This window comes from Porites lutea, chromosome 13 (genome assembly GCF_958299795.1).
Source record: "Porites lutea chromosome 13, jaPorLute2.1, whole genome shotgun sequence".
Taxonomy (NCBI): Eukaryota; Metazoa; Cnidaria; class Anthozoa; order Scleractinia; family Poritidae; genus Porites; species Porites lutea.
This window is the reverse complement of record NC_133213.1, coordinates 9,080,298-9,096,115: the sequence shown is the minus strand read 5'-3', so window position 1 is coordinate 9,096,115 and position 15,818 is coordinate 9,080,298. Positions and strand designations below refer to the sequence as shown.

General features: G+C 39.3%; 1 protein-coding gene across 1 annotated transcript; it reads left to right on the top strand.

Moving 5' to 3' along the window:
* The first annotated feature begins 6,565 nt into the window (after positions 1–6,565).
* Positions 6,566–15,715, top strand: LOC140922984 (uncharacterized). Its single transcript, XM_073373031.1, has 6 exons — positions 6,566–6,640; positions 7,583–7,753; positions 9,403–9,494; positions 11,236–11,322; positions 13,461–13,522; positions 14,136–15,715. Exons 1-6 carry the CDS (start codon positions 6,631–6,633, stop codon positions 14,947–14,949), a joined length of 1,236 nt encoding a protein of 411 aa, XP_073229132.1. The 5' UTR covers positions 6,566–6,630; the 3' UTR covers positions 14,950–15,715.
* The last annotated feature ends 103 nt before the right edge of the window (positions 15,716–15,818 follow it).

Sequence of the window (15,818 nt, the reverse complement as noted above, 5' to 3'; positions counted from 1 at the left end):
CTTCACAAGCCCTCAACACAATCTTTGCATGATTAAAATGGACAACCTCCCCCGTCAGTTCCAGAATATTTTTGTCACGTGAAATATTTGACATATATTTCTCTAAAATCAGTACGTTACCCGTCTTTATGCCCTTTTGAGGTTCCTAGTCAATTAATCTCTAATGGGTACAAAGGAAGGTTGACAATGAATAAGGGGACGACGTTCCTACCCTTAAAACCGAACTATACCGTAAAAGAACCATTAAAACCCTGTGGTGTGTATTCATTTATTTTTAAGTTTTGAGAGGGACCTCTTTTATGTCCAGAGTCCATAATAGGGTAGACTACGAGAAGTCCCCGTTTTCCCTCAGAGAGAACGAAACGCGAGCGCACGTGAAAATCTCCCCACGCGAGGAAAGGCGAGACACAGCGGTAGAGGGCGTGGAGTGAGTTTCACGCGCAGTCGCGTTTCGCTCGCTCTGGTATCCTTGAGGAAAAATAGACCTATTCGGCTAACTCAATGTTGCACCCAATTCAAATCTCCCGGGGATAAGATTCTTTGTGTATTGTATTTGTATTTCAATGTGGCATTCACATTTAAATGATATGGAAATTCCTGAAACAAAAGGTTTTATTCCCAAAAGGTTTGAATGGGGTACAACATTGAGTTAGCCGAATAGGTCTATGGGGACTGCTCATTGTCTAATAATAGGGAGGCGTTTAAAAAGATTTGCGTCTTGGTAAAAGGATGTGCCAAAATATATACATTACGATTTCGTCCCCGATGTCAATGTCGATGTTAGAAAAAGTGGTCCTATAAACTTTCATAGAGAGCGGAGATTCATGCCCTTCTGCCTGATCTTGCCTGAGAGAAAACGATTTCAGCAAAAATGATTAATAAAAAAACAAAAACCTTCAAAGGCGTTGCCTATATCATGTGTGTGATTGAACTAGATATGGTGCGTGCTTGGGTTGGCTAAAGACTATTAGTAAGGGCTTATAATCAGAAACTGCGCTTTTATTGGATTGTTCGCACTGGTGACTCATTTAACTTGAAGTTTACTCTGATGACCAAACGATTATTTTTAAACTTGAAAGGAATTCTGCTGCCTCATACAGAAACGTCCTTTAGACTATTTTTCTGCTGAAATTCCCTTTATATTTCTCTCTTATGTATAACATTTAGTTTACATTTATGTGGAGAGGGTAGGCGGCAATTTTATTTTGAGCCACTTTTGACGGAAAAAAACGTGTAAATCCCTATGACATAGCTGCTCTGACATTTGATGTCAGAGAGAATTTATCAATCAGGTATTGTATGTAACAAGAAAGCGTCACAGTAAAATTCTAACCCAAATTTAGCCTGAAGTGTTAGCCGCTTTCCCGCACGACACATTACCCTAGTTAACCTTAAAATCCAGTCCCAATGTCGACAGAAACTTAAGCCCCGTTTGCTACTAAACCGACTTGAAAAATGCTTCTCGGGCCCTATATGTTTTCAAGAGTTTTGATAAACGCACGCTTGCAAAGTTGTAGGGAGCTCTGCGGAAAAGAACGTCAGGAATTTATTTCTGGTCAACTTAGACTTCGACTCTTAGCCGTGGACGTATCGAAACTTTAGCTTGTGTTGAGACTCATCGGTCATTGATACGTCAAACTTTCGCCAACTTCATCTTACAGATGGGGTTATTATTACTTCTTTATAACATTTTCTGTTTTGCCATGTGAGTTTTTGACGGGTCTGTTTGAAAAAGGTATGAGCGTTTTATCGAACATCTGAAAACTACTGACAGTCGTCAGTGAACAAAAGTTCTTTGAAGAGCCACGTTTTACGTGGATTCAGTGCGCATTCTACTATGGCTGTGCATCATGTTCAATGAGGAATCTACGGTGGCCCAAAGAGGACATTACATTATTTTTTTCGCTAAGTTATCGTGCGATTTAGTTTACTTTGTCTTAGAAAGTTCGAGCTCGCGATAAAGTTTTCTTTGACTGAGAAATTTATCGCGCGATAACCTTTTAATCGTCGAAAATCAAGCAAGTAATCTTCAAAAATGGCGCATACGTGCTTCGCTCTGCTAGAAATCTCTGTGCTATTTACGTTAATTCATTTATCAAAGGCCTCCTACCGCCTTATATCGGTGGTGATTTGCTTCATGAAATAGCTAGAGGAGAAAGACGAGCTAATCAGGAGTTACTTCAGTATGGGTTTGAATTATTCTGAAAAAACATTCTAAGCAAAGTAAACTTTATATTTTGGATCCAAAGTTTTTATACAACTAAAATGGATTTCATTATCCGGCATAGCTATTTTCCCCCGACTCCACAGATTTTTCAATTGGATCCAACATTACGTTTTTATTCCTGAGATCCAAAGTTCTTGCTAGGGATCCAAGGTTATTACTCCGGACCCAAGGTTTTACTTCAGATCCAAAGATCCAATCCAATTTAATATTGCGATTCTGAAATTTGAACACGTGACAAGTTTTAAAGACTGTTGCTCGGTATTTTTGAATCAAGGAAAGAATTTTTTCTGTACCGGTGTTTAGGATCACTTCTTATGGCAGAACGGCAACAAAATCAATAGATCTAATTAGCAAACAGAAGAAATTGCACTTGCAGCACACGTTTTTGCACGGGTAAACTAACATCAAAGCCAGGACTCGACGTAGGCAGGGGCGTAGCGTGAGGTTTTGAAGGTGTACGCACGGAAAGAAAGATTGGACCTCCGAAGCGGGGTACTGCAAACTAGGGAGGTATGGGGACATGCCCCCCAGAAAATGTTTCAAATTTAAGGGCTCAGAAATGCCATTTCCTGCGTTTTCCCCAAGACATTTTCAGTAAAAAGATACGAAGGAAAATGCAAAACTCGGTAAGGTGTAATGTTTACGGGAAAAAGGTACAACAGTGACGCTATCAAGGAGGTTACAAGCAAAGGGCGAGATGTCTACCCTTCAGACGGGTAAAGACAGCAATATATAATGTGAAAGATTTATCAATCATCCCGATTTAATGATAAAAATGCTTTCAAGAAATGAAAAATATATATTTTCCCAGGAGAGAATGAGCTAAGACAGCAAATTCCTGTGCCCCATGATAATTTTTTAAAATCTATTCAAAGTTCGCGAGCGTGCTGCGTAGGTTATTTTTGTCTGTTCTTTCCGTGACCCGTGTGGTCTACTTTCACGTGAACGTGACATGTTTCGCTGCCAAACATTTGAAGTTTGAAAGCCATCATAGTAGTTAGCGCCAGGAGCCGACACTAATCGGCTCCGGTTGTTGACGTGTTTTTGATCAGCGCTTTCCGCTCATACTGTAGGAATGAATTTCATCACAGGGAGCCCACACAATCAGTTTGTGTAGCCGATTGTTATTTTATAGTAAATGTACTGGATTTACCGTTTGCTTCACCTATAGCGATATATCGCTAACTATGTATATAAATCGGTGATAAATAAACGTTGAATTGCCTTACCTGTGGTATATAGTCGTCGTTTTACCTCAAAAGCGGTTTTTTGAGCGATTTTGAAGGAGTTGGATTTCGCCGTTGACTATTCCTTATAATAGAAGGAACAATAATAACCCCCAGCAGCCCAGCTCTCAAAAAACAGATAAACCGGAATCAAATCTTTCAATTTAAATACAATAATAGGTCAATCCATTACACGGATAAACTTCAAAGCTTGATGTTCTGTTGACTTTTCTATAATTGTTGACTGAATTAAAAAGATTTCGTCAGTCTTTACTTCTCAGTTTTGTCACACAAGAAGTTTCTAAAGTAGTCAGCATATTCTTTAGGAATAAGATCCTCTCCTTCACGTATTTAATTGAGATAAATTTGGCTCGGTTTTAGCCCCTCTCGAACATTCTCTTCATAAGCTAAATACGCTGTCGCATCCACGATTTCGCCGCTTTTTCGTTCCACCTGTACGTTCACTCTCCGAAGCCTCCCTGCTTCGTGTTCATCTAACTTGGCTAAACTTCCTTTTAAACAGATTTACAAAGCACCATAAACGGTTGATTCCTTATCTGGGATAATATTAGCATAACCAAAGCCATCGTCTTTCCATATGCAGAATACGACGCGAAATCCTCGAAGCACTGCGCTTTCGCGAGAGATGAACCTAGTGCCGCGTTCCCGCATTTTTCTTGCGCTCAGATTTGACCCAACAGCAAAGTAAAGCTCTGTTTCTTCCATAGGTGCATAGTGTCCTTCACTGTTTTAAACCAAGCTGTGGTCGCTGATCGAACTGAGTTACGCTTGATCGCCCTAGTGTGCGATGATGCTGACAATTGCATCTCATTAGCTATCCCAGGCTCTTAAAAGTCATGGAGTGGCGTGAAGGAGAGTGTAGCCTGCGTAGCTGGTAGGATTGTTGTGCCTGGGGTACTTTCTTGGCGAAAAGCTGCCACTCGAAGCGAGCGGCGAAACCGCGAGGGAGAAAGGTGAAAATCCCTCCCACGCTGGGAAAAAAAGTGGTAAAAATCGGCCAAAAGATTGAGTGGGGGCGTGATAGGCACAAACATTTTTGGAGTTTTTGGGGATATAACTTTCGTTCCTTTAAAGGCATGACACTGAAATTAATACAGGCAACAATACTTGACTCCAGGAAAATTTTGGAATAGGCGTATTGTTGATAAAGAGTCACGTGATCCTCCAGTGGCCAATCAAAAAATCAAAACTCCAAAGTGCACATAAAATTGAAGAACTTGTCCGATTTGAAATCTCAAATTTCATTTTTGTGACGTCACAACTGATGACGTCACAAAATTGGCTTTTTGGTCATGCACAGTACTAACCCAAAAAATAGAGAATTTGAAAGAAAAACTTAAGACAAATACAAAGTGAAAGTCTCAACTCATTATCTATAGTTTAAGAGATATTTGTAACATTCCACGCATATTTTTAAACAAACTTTGGACACATTTTGTGGCCGATTCTGAGCACTTTTTTTCCCAGCGTGGCCTTGACTTGCTCCCAATCTTCACGTGGCTCCGCCGCCAAAAAAGTACAACATCTGCCGCTAAATCGCCAGCTACGCAGGCTAAGGAGAGTGTGAGTCTCCTTTCCCTTCTTCGTGCCGATCCCTTCCCGGTTTCTTCTCTCTTTAAGTCACCACTTTGTCAATCCAGCGCCCCAAGTAAGGTAATCAACTTAGTACGGACAGTCTCTCGTTTTTCTTAGTCTGTCGAGCAAAACGCGCGAGACACGCAAATGACCAAGCGCGTGACTGAAGGCGCGAGACAGGAGAGGCACCTTTCTCGCCTCTTTTCTTACGTCTCTCGCGCGCGTGCACTCGCCTCACTAAATCGGAAGGAAAAGAGAGACTGCTCGCAGTCTATAATCATCCGGAATCAGGGAAATTTCTGCTTTTGGAATCCAGAGTCCTGAGCTTTGGAATCCCTAATTTAGGTTTAATAAAACTCCGGAATTCTGCTCTCGATAATTCCACTGACAGGGAATCCGGATTCCAGTACCTGGAATCTGAAAACTACTGCGTAGAATCCAGTCCAGTCCTGATATCCAGGACTGTCTTGAATCACCTTACAGCATTGGGCGATATGGGCCTTGTAATTAAGAACAGACTAACATGTAATCGATCTTTGAGACCTTCGTTAAAGACGTTTTCTCAATGCCTGAATGTCAAATGAAGAATGACCGAGTTTGTTCTCCCCAAAATAAATCAGTCTCTCAAAGGCTTTAAGGCGAAAGTAACATGAGCAATTTAATATGCGGATGGCTGGTTCCCTTTAGTTAAAACCATTTTTAAAAAAGTGTTTAAATGATAAAAAAGGAAATAGATAAAAAGAAACAGAACAAAGGGAAAGAAATAGAAATAGATCAATTAGATGATTAAAATGAAAGAGATAAGAGAAATACATCCGTATTCAAGAAATGGGAAGAGAGACCCTGATTGGTTGTCGGGCCGGGGTTCAACCTGCCGCAGCTCGCTCAGCTGAAGATAACCCAGGGTTAGAATAGTATAGTTATTACAGTGTAAAATTTGAATTCGAATATGAAAGCTAAAAGGTAAATTCAATTTGATTTTTTGTCTACCTTTTGATGATTGGATTTGATTACAGTTAACTGAAAAAATGCTTTTCAACTAAAGAAAAACAATCCCAGATTTCATGACGATATCTCAAGGAATTACGTCGTGTACCAGACTCTTTGCAGATGATATGAAGGTGTCTAGGGTACTGAGGGACACTAAGGATGATGTTGAAGAACTCGGCAGAAAGATCTTACTCGTTTCGAATATTGGGACAATTGATATTTAACACTGATAAATGCGAAGTGATGCGTATTTCTAAAAAGACAGACACCGTCATCGCAAGCTGAGGAACCTGAATTGATGTGATTGGAAATCATGCATTGCGCGCTCAATCTACAGATTAGTCAGGTATCCGCTAGCAGATAACTAACTAATCTGTAGGTTCTGTAGACTAGGTTGCGCTGATTTCCAAAACTATCTATAGGCTCTTAGCCAATGAGAAGACAGATAGTGAGTACAATGTAAAATAAACAGGGTTATCGGTACGTGGGGAAAAAAGTTCATCCTGGAGTAGGCCTGGGGAACAGTTTCGAAGGCTCAATCAAGAGACAAGCTGCACAGCGGTCATAAGCTAAAGCACTGGAAAATTCAAGATGGAGGACGGTAAGCATGCTTTTCCCACTGACTTATTGCTTAAATTTATCCTTAATTTGGCGCTATTCAGTTTTAAAAACATGTTTTCTTTATGTTATAAAGTTTTTTTTCATATTTATTTCACGAAAATGAAACGTTGGCAACTCTACGCAGCGTTGATTTTCAGCTTTTTCGTGATTTGGTCTAGTTTGTAGCGCTATGTCGATGAGTTATTCTTCTGATTTCAACTAATCTCACTAGTATTACATATCTAATCTTTGAGGGTTTAATACTCCAATTTATACTTGGGTTCAAGTGCTAGCAGAATTTCTGCCATTACTCTCATAAGTGACCATGAAAAATGTACCTTTTTCCTTTGTAAATATCATTTTTGGTTTACGAATTTTCTCAAATTTCTAACAGTATGAAATGTATTTATTTTAGTTGTTGACCAGTTGTTTATCTCAGTTTGCATTGGGATAATTAGACCCATTATAAGCCGCTCCTTGTGAATTTCACAGTACTTGACGCCAAACACTTTACTCGTGGCGGATTTTTTGTTTCTTTGAGGTTTAATAGGTTTACCTAGATTTAATTTGTACTACTTGTCCTTTTGCATTGCTTTTTTCAAAATGATCTGGCATCTGTTTGCTTTGTTAATTTTTTGCTCAGCATATCTTTTTAGTGCTTATGATGTATCTTAAATCTAGCTGTTCTTAGTGCATATTTATAATTTATCCCCTATGTTTTGGTGCTTTTGCTGTACTCTTATCGATATAATACACAATAATTTCTTTGTTAACGTAAAGTTCCTGAGCAGACAAGGAAGTGTATTTATCAAAAATAATATTAACAAAATGATCTAGACATTTAGTGCACCTGGAAAAATACATGTAAATCCATGACAAAAAGTTCTCTATACATTGTACCGAGGTGAAACTAATCTTGTAGTTTTCTATGTTGTTTTGGTAGATCTTGAATTGGAGCATGAGGGAGTAGCTCCAGGATCCACCTCACAGCCAGTTAGACGAAACATTTCTTTAAAACTGAAAGCAAAGAGCAAGTCAGCAAGCTCATTATCATCTGGGAAAAGCAAGAAAAAGGAAGCAAAAAGTGGAGAAAAGTCTAGGACAGGATCTGAAGGTAAAGAAGCCAATTTTCTTTCAACGCTGTACAATGTATCTCTGGTTTTAAACCATGCTGTCATGTTGTTTCCTTAGACAAGAAACATTAGTCCACTTTGTCTCTTCACCCAGGTGCATACATGTAAATGGTACCTGAGGCATGCTGTGTGAAGTTTGTTGAGAGACACACACTCTTGAGCATCTCTGTCAATAAGAGCCTGAGACAGTGGATTTCCTTTGGCTGCTATGAGCATGACCCCTGGCTACTTTCATAAGAAAATGGAATATAGAATATAGAACCAATACAGTGCTTGAAAAATCTTGAAGTCCAGCTTGTCCTTCGGGCAAGCAGCTCTCATATTTTGCTTGGTTAGAGCCACCTCTTCCTTGTCTTAGTTAATGATTTTATTAGAGGATCAGTTGTCTTGACCCTCATTGGGCAAGTGAGCCTTAAAAGTAACTTGTCCAGCAACAAAATCCACCTGACCAGGACTACTGGATGGGACTTGTTTTGAGCCCTGCAACAGAAATTTGTTGCTGTTCATTTCCTGGCCTACGTATTGTACATTTAAACATGTACAGTATATCCAGCAACTTGAAATCTGAGCAACAGCACTGCTTGAGGAAATAAGCAACATTGACAAGTTTTTCATTTTTCTGTGAATGCTTGTTTATTCAAAGGAGACAATCAGTATTACAGTGGAACCTCGATATAATGAACCTGTGTATAACAAAGTCCTTGGTATAACAAAAGATTTTCTTTACCCCAGTCATAGAAAGATATGAGAAAGAACCTCGATATAACGAAACCGCATTGATATGGCAAACACATTTTGCCAGTCGTCTGGCCCTTCATTAAATCGAGGTTCCACTGTACAGATGTTTCTTGAACCTTCTGGAAAAACCTAATTGGAAAAACAGGTTCTTCAAGAATGGTCTTTTTGTTGTTACATCTTACCTGTTTTCACCCTTTTGTCACTAACTGATCTGTCAGAGAGTTCTCTTGTATTTTGGCTCATAAATAAATTTCAAGTTGTTTTTGAAAACTTCTGAAGCTCTGGTAAATTTATTAAGTTGAGTGTTAACAAGGGTGTCCTGTGATGAGCAAGCATCCCATCCAGAGAGGTTAGCCATACTCCTGTGGTGTAAATGCTTCATGCTACAGAAATTAGGTTAAGCTCTGGCTGTTTGGGCTTCAAGATGTAGGTCTGCCTCTACCTGCTTTTGCATTGAGTTACATTGCTCTTTTGGATGTTAATTCTTGCCTTCGGTTGTACTATAAATTAACTTTGTACTGTAAGTGACAAAATTATATCCTTTCAGTAATAGTTCTTATATGTGTTAAAAGAATTTGTTGTTCATGTGTACCAGCTGCTATACAACTATGATTTTTTGTAATGAAATAGAAAAACCGTTGTTTGTTTGTTTACACAAATCCTGATCAAATTTAATTATTTAGTTTTGCCTGGATTTGTGTAAAAGTTATTCAGGTAGAGGCCATAGAGTACAGTTAGGTCGTAATGACATGCTGTGCAGTTCTCAGACCATAGGATTCAAGTAAACCCGAGTAAACTACACATGCAAACATTTCGCTAGATTGTTAAAGGTCCTCTTAGTTGTTAGAAGTCCTGGATAGTTATTTTATTCTTTGTTCGTCATATCTATTAGGTGATAAGGAGGGTAAAAGGAAACAGAAATCCCCCGGAACAGCTGCAGCAGCTCAAGTGGTTGTCATGAGAGAACTCAAGTGGGATCATCAAGTATGTACTATTAATTTTATAATTTATGCTCATTTAGCCCCAGTCACTCTGCCCCTATTTGTAAGTCGTTTGCCATAAACAGCATAATAAACGTCTCCTTCCAAATAAACGCCCCCTCAACATTGTTAAAATTTTATTAGATGCCCCTCTCTAATAAAGGCCCCTGTCTAATAAATAGACGGTTCCCCATGAGAATTACTCCAAAATACTAGGAATTAGCAAAAAGGTGCAAAATCATTCAATTCATTCAGTTTCTTGCTTGATTAGCAAGGGTAAATGCGTATTTCATCTTGCTCCATGTTAAGTTAAAAATGAGGATAGACTAATGATGGCAATGCAATAACAATGAACGTGGATTCTAACATTGATGTTGGGATTTGAAAAAGAACGATATGGATCTCTAGACGGCCTAAACCTATCAATTGATAGAGTGGATATTCCACCATTTTTAAACTCTCTTGACATTTTTGTCGAAACAGGGCTCAAAATTGCAACTGATATGGTTGCCAATGTGAGTAACATTTTCTCCTTGGCGACTAAAAATTCTAGTTTAGTCGCCAAAGTGGCGACCAGATTTCTCTATGACTTAGATTTAAATTAAATTAGTAAAGTTAAAACAAACATTTCATCTTATCCTGCTTTGCTTTCATCATAAAAAATGTGCCCAATCGCATAAACAAAGCCAGTTTACCTCCAAATTTATACCAACTTCTATCCACGATATTTTCAAATCTGATGGATTGCACCATACCATGCAGGGCTTCTGATAGGTTGCAGAAAAAAAGTCAAATTTCACAGGATTTTTCGGGCAAATTCGCAGAAAAATCGACCCATTTCGCGGGAATTTTTGGGACAAAGTTAGCCGAAAATCAATTGGTAAAAAAAGGCCGAGTTTGTGGTTATTTTCAGGGAAAACTTTGTCAGAGATTGATCAATTTTGTGCTGACCACAGACCAGCGTTTTTAATGTTTTTCTAACAGAGATCATTTTCTCTTTCAACAACTATACGTTCCAGAACTGAAACAATGGCAAAGCCTTGAACATCATGGCTACTGCCCAGTTTTTCGCAACATAATCTACGCCTAGTAATTTCGGGACGTTGTTTACACATTTTAGTGACAAAGTTTTAAGATAAATTTACAAGTTTACGACAAGTAAATAGCCCCAATAGCTGACAAAAGTTTTAAATATGTTGTACAAACATGTATTTGATAAGATTTTTACTGAATTTTTCAGTATTTTGCGTGGTTTTGTGAATTTTGCGGCTCTGCGATTGCGCGAAATATCAGAGGCCCTGACTATGAGCTGCATCATTTACAAGATACAAACTGGCCACTAAAAATTTGCATCTGGTTACTATATCTCTCCAGTTGGTCGCCGAAAGGCAACCTGAGGATTTTTTTAATTTCGAGCCCTGCGAAAGCATGTTAGTTTTGTTGAGCTTGTTACAGTTATGAGAATAAACGCCTCTCTCTTTTAAATGCCTCCTAACTATTGAACGCCCCCACTTGGACCCCTAGAATTAACTAGATGCCTTGGACATTTATTAGTTCCTGTATGGTAGCCCCCAAAATTAAGTCATTAATTTTTTATTATTATTTTTAGGCAGGCCCATACATCTATGTGTACATGTAGCTGAGATAACTTAGGCTCTTACATTTCTGTTATCATATCATTCATTACAAAAACAAGACATTTAGGTTTCAAAATAGTTTAGCTCATCCTCCTGTCTTCCTCACAGATTTTGCCGATTGGGCAAAAAGTGCAAGATCCACTTCTCCACCTTTGTGAAAAGTGCTCTCTCCCTATCCTTGTTTATGGCCGACTGGTATGTATAACAAGTATTTACTTATGTACTCCTCTACCAGTATGCAAAGAAAGTCGTGTTCGATAGCCCGGGACTAGAGGATTTCGGTTATCGGGCTAGTGAATTCTGTTCTCAGTCTACTCTTTTGGCAAATGAATTTCTTTTAGGAAATTCGCATTACAGAAGAACTGTTATCAATCCTGCTCATTAACGACTCTTGGGTTGGTACATGCTAGTTGCAGCTTGGGAAGCTGTAAAACTGACTTTCTTTGCACCCTGTTTACTCCTCGAGCTAGTTAATGACATAATGTCATGATGTATGAATGCACTGAAGCACTTGTTTTTGAGTCTGGATGAAAGCCTTGGTGTTACCATTAAATGGTAACTTCACTTTGGTGGTTCCAACCTCTGCAAGATAATTATTGATTTTGTGGAATAATTTTTCTGGAGTTTTTCGTTTTTCATTTTTGTAACTCCAGTGTTATGCCACTGGTGTACATTGTTTCTCCCATGGTATGTCGTGATCAGTATTTTGTGTAAAGCTTGAACTGTGTCAGTAACAAAATTGTTGTAGAATTTAGTGGTATCCAGGTCATCGGTTATAGTGGATTATTGATAAAAAGAACCTCCAGTAAATGGATATTGATCATGGAAAATGTTCACATGAACATCCCCCAAAATAAAAAATATATATATTTAGTATATACTAAAACAGTGGATAGTGTTTTTCGCGCGCTCTGATTGGCTACTCAATCAGTGAATATCCTGCACTATTTACTGATTCACCTCCAGTTCCTCCGAGCGAGAGACGCCAAACTCGCGTAAGTTGCAAAATGCCTTCCCGGTTTGCTGCCGTAACAAACAAAGAAATTTCACAACTAATCAAGCAAGCTGTTTCCAAAATACACGAAGAAAGTGACGAAGCTCGGGGTGGAAGTTTTCACAGGTAAAGCTTTGTCTTTTTTACTTGAATTTATCGATAAAACCGGCGAAAAAGTTTTGTTGTTTACAAATGCAAATTAAGTTTAAGTCTTGCGTTACTTTTTTTAGTTGACTTGTTCATAAATAAGCTTAAAACTAAATCTAATAATCCTTTTTACAGAATGATTTTAAATACAAAAAGAATTCACAGCTCCTTTTGAGGAAATTTCCCCGCAAGAGCTAAACAAATGCCTTCAAAAGTTTTATTTGCCGGCAAGAAAAAGCGACGACAGCGGCCGTTCGGTCATTGCGCGCCAAAATTGTAATCGTTGCAGGCAACAGTAAATGAGTTAAAAATCATCATTTTTGGGCTCAATTATCTCACTGTTTTAGTATATACTAAAACAATTATTCACCTCAGTGTCGGTGGCTAGTGATGGATATTTACCTCGCCGCTAACGCGGCTTCGGTAAATATCCATCACTAGCCACCTCCACTTCGGTGAATAATTGTTATTTATAGTTGACAAATCAGACCTTTTAGTTATCTTATCTTTTTAAGAATGCTTTTAATTTATGATCATCCTAGGAACATATTTTTGCTACATTTTCTTTTTATTTGGCTTTTATTTGGTTTTATTCATATTATCTATTTTTATTCGTTTTAACAATATTGTGAAACGCATAGCTCAATTTTATTTTAAAATGTTTATACAGTGCACTGTTATTAGTTCATTTTATTAATTTTTTTAAAAGTAATTGTTGTTATAAAGCGCCTTGGACAGCAATGGAAATGGTGCTTTAGAAGTAAATGTTATTATTATTATTATTATTATTATTATTATTATTATTATTATGAGAATATTAAAACGTGGGTGTTGTATTTTAAATGTTCATATAGTGATGCAGCTTTAATGCATTGATGACCCTTTTCTGAAACCTTCCATACATGTATGTTTTTTTTTTGTCATATTCTAAAACGTGCAACAGTGGCTCTGCTTAATTCTCTTTGTGGGTTTGTTAGGGTAATTTTGTTCGCATTGGATTTTGCACATTGTGTTAAGATGGGTAAAAGATACATGTGGGTAAATCATACCATTATCGGTAATTATGATTTAAAACGAGCATTTAGTCCAATTGTAAGCACAGCCCCAAAATCTTGGTGTATGGAAAAACACTTTCTACATGACTTGTACCCTTCAAAATTAATAATTTATGCCTTCCTTGTCTTTATTTCAGAGTCCATGTAAACACTCTTTCTGTTTAACATGCGCAGAAAAGGGAAATGGAAAATGCCCAAGGTAGATTTAAATTGGATTTCATCTTTTTTGTTACCTCTGTACAACTTGGTCTGCCAAAAAATAATGTTTACACTGGGCTGTAGTGTGGTTGACTTTGGTTGCCCATGTTATTTTGACCTTAACTTGCTTAATCACAAGGCACTTCCGAGTCCTTAAAAACTCGTTTCAAAGGATTAGTGAGTTCTAGAATCAATAATAACTGGAATTTGGAAGTGCGAGGTCGTTAGCAGGACTTGAATTTGGGCTACATGGCCAAAAAAAAATTCTCAAAATTCAAGTGATCAAAAAGAGACAAAATTCAAAGTTTTGATTAACGTACTGACGATCCATGCAGCTAAGTTGCTGAAAGTTGCTATTCATGTGTCCAGAGTTGTGTTATTAAGATCCAGGTTATAAGTAGTCTCCCACCTCCTCGTTTTTATCTCGTCACACAACGCTCCTCCCTCCTCCCCTTTCCCCTCCCTTTCATGGGGAGTGGTGTTGCGTGACGTGACAAAAACGGCTGCTTGAGAGACTAACTTACAAGGTATAACGGGATAAATAACCAAAACGGGAGTATTTCCAAAAATTGCCCTTCATCGGGGTCTCTGAATTCATTTAAATTTTACTTTAGGTGTGGGGAAAGTGTTCAGAGGATTGAGCGAGCACCGCTGGGCAGTGTGTATGTATGTTCAGTCGGCGGAAGCCGCTATGGAATCTCGGGATGTCGTCGGAGTTATTTCTCCCAGAGAGATTTGCAGTCGCACATTAAGAGACGTCATCAGAGAGAGCAGGGGGGAGGGGAGAGTGATGGAGGAGAGGAAGCTGAGAATGAGATACAGCGCGCTATGTTTCCTCAGGCAGCCCCCTTTTTCCCAGCCCCTCTACACGAGACCATTCCCGCGGTGCCCCCTCGCCCCATGTTGCCAGGGGAAAGACCCTTTGGCAATGTAGGAACTGTACCAGTCATGGATGGGCGCCATTTCCCTGCGGTACCCACTATACCTCGGGAAACGTTCTTTATGGAAGGACCGCGTCAGCAACATCCTGTGGTCAGTGGTTTTCCCGTACAAGGTCCTGCACCAGCCCCTATGCAACACGTCCCTCAAGGCGGCTTCCCTCGGCCCGAGCAAGGGCCTTCTCCAAGATTTGAAGAGATGCGAGTGTCTAGGCCAATGGCCCCATCTCCTATTGAGGAAGGCTTTGGACCAAGGCCAGTGGGGCCTGGTTTTCCAGGAAGGTTCCCGGGACCTCCACGGTCCGATGCGGACTGGATTCCAGCAGAACGGGGACCTCCTCTAAGAGGAGAAAGAGACTGGATTCCACCTCCAGGGCGTGGCGATAGGGACTGGATACCTCCTCGGAGTGTGGCAAACATGGTTCCCCCTGGGGCTCCTCCCCCAGGAAGACCCCCACCCGGAGACCCTCATTTTCGTCCAATGTTTTGAATTTCTTTTGTTTTCTTTTTACATTTACCTGTAGTTGATAATGTGGCTTACGATAGTCTCTATGAAGATTAAACACGCACTAAGAGCCCGCTTTCTTTTGGTAAACTTTTCTCGTTTTCTAAAGTCACGTTTTGTGGTAACAAGAGCACTTAAAGGTATTTTAAACTGAAAACGTAAAGCCGTGTGCTGAATAGCCTGCGAGCAAGCTCTCCTATTTGGGCGAGTGAAGCGAGTCCCGCGAAAACGCGCGAGCCAGCGTCGAAGCTGCGAGGTGGCGGGGGCGAGGCTCACTTCACTTGCCCAAATAAGAGAGCATGCTCGCAGGCTATGTGCTGAACCAATCAAACAGGAAGGAAGTCAAAGAAATCAGCGCGGAGCGTTGGAAGAAGCCTGCTGCTAGTCTCAAATCTCTTTCTTTTTTTCTTTCAAGTTTCATTTAATTGTTAACTTTTTTTTCATTTTTTCACCTTGGCTGAAAGAATTCTACGATTTTTATCCTTTTTAGCGCAGCACAGATAGAAACAAAAATCTCTTGCAACACCTGAATCTCTTTAAAGGTCAAGAGTGTCGTAAGCCACTTCAAAGACGTCATTTTATGGCAACGCGCATGACATGACATGCATTTGCAATCACCTTTAACGCTGCTTTGGCACAGTCTTAAGTCATTCCATAAAAAGGGCGTGTTTGATATCAGTATAAATGAGCGACTGTCTTAAAGAATGACTTTATTTCATGCGCAAAATAAAAAATATTATAAAGAAGTTCATGACATTGTGTTCCTTGTACGTAGTTTTCCTAGCAGTGTACAGTATTGGTCACAACTAAATCATATCAGGCCTTCGAAATATACTGAAGGCAGATGTACAAAC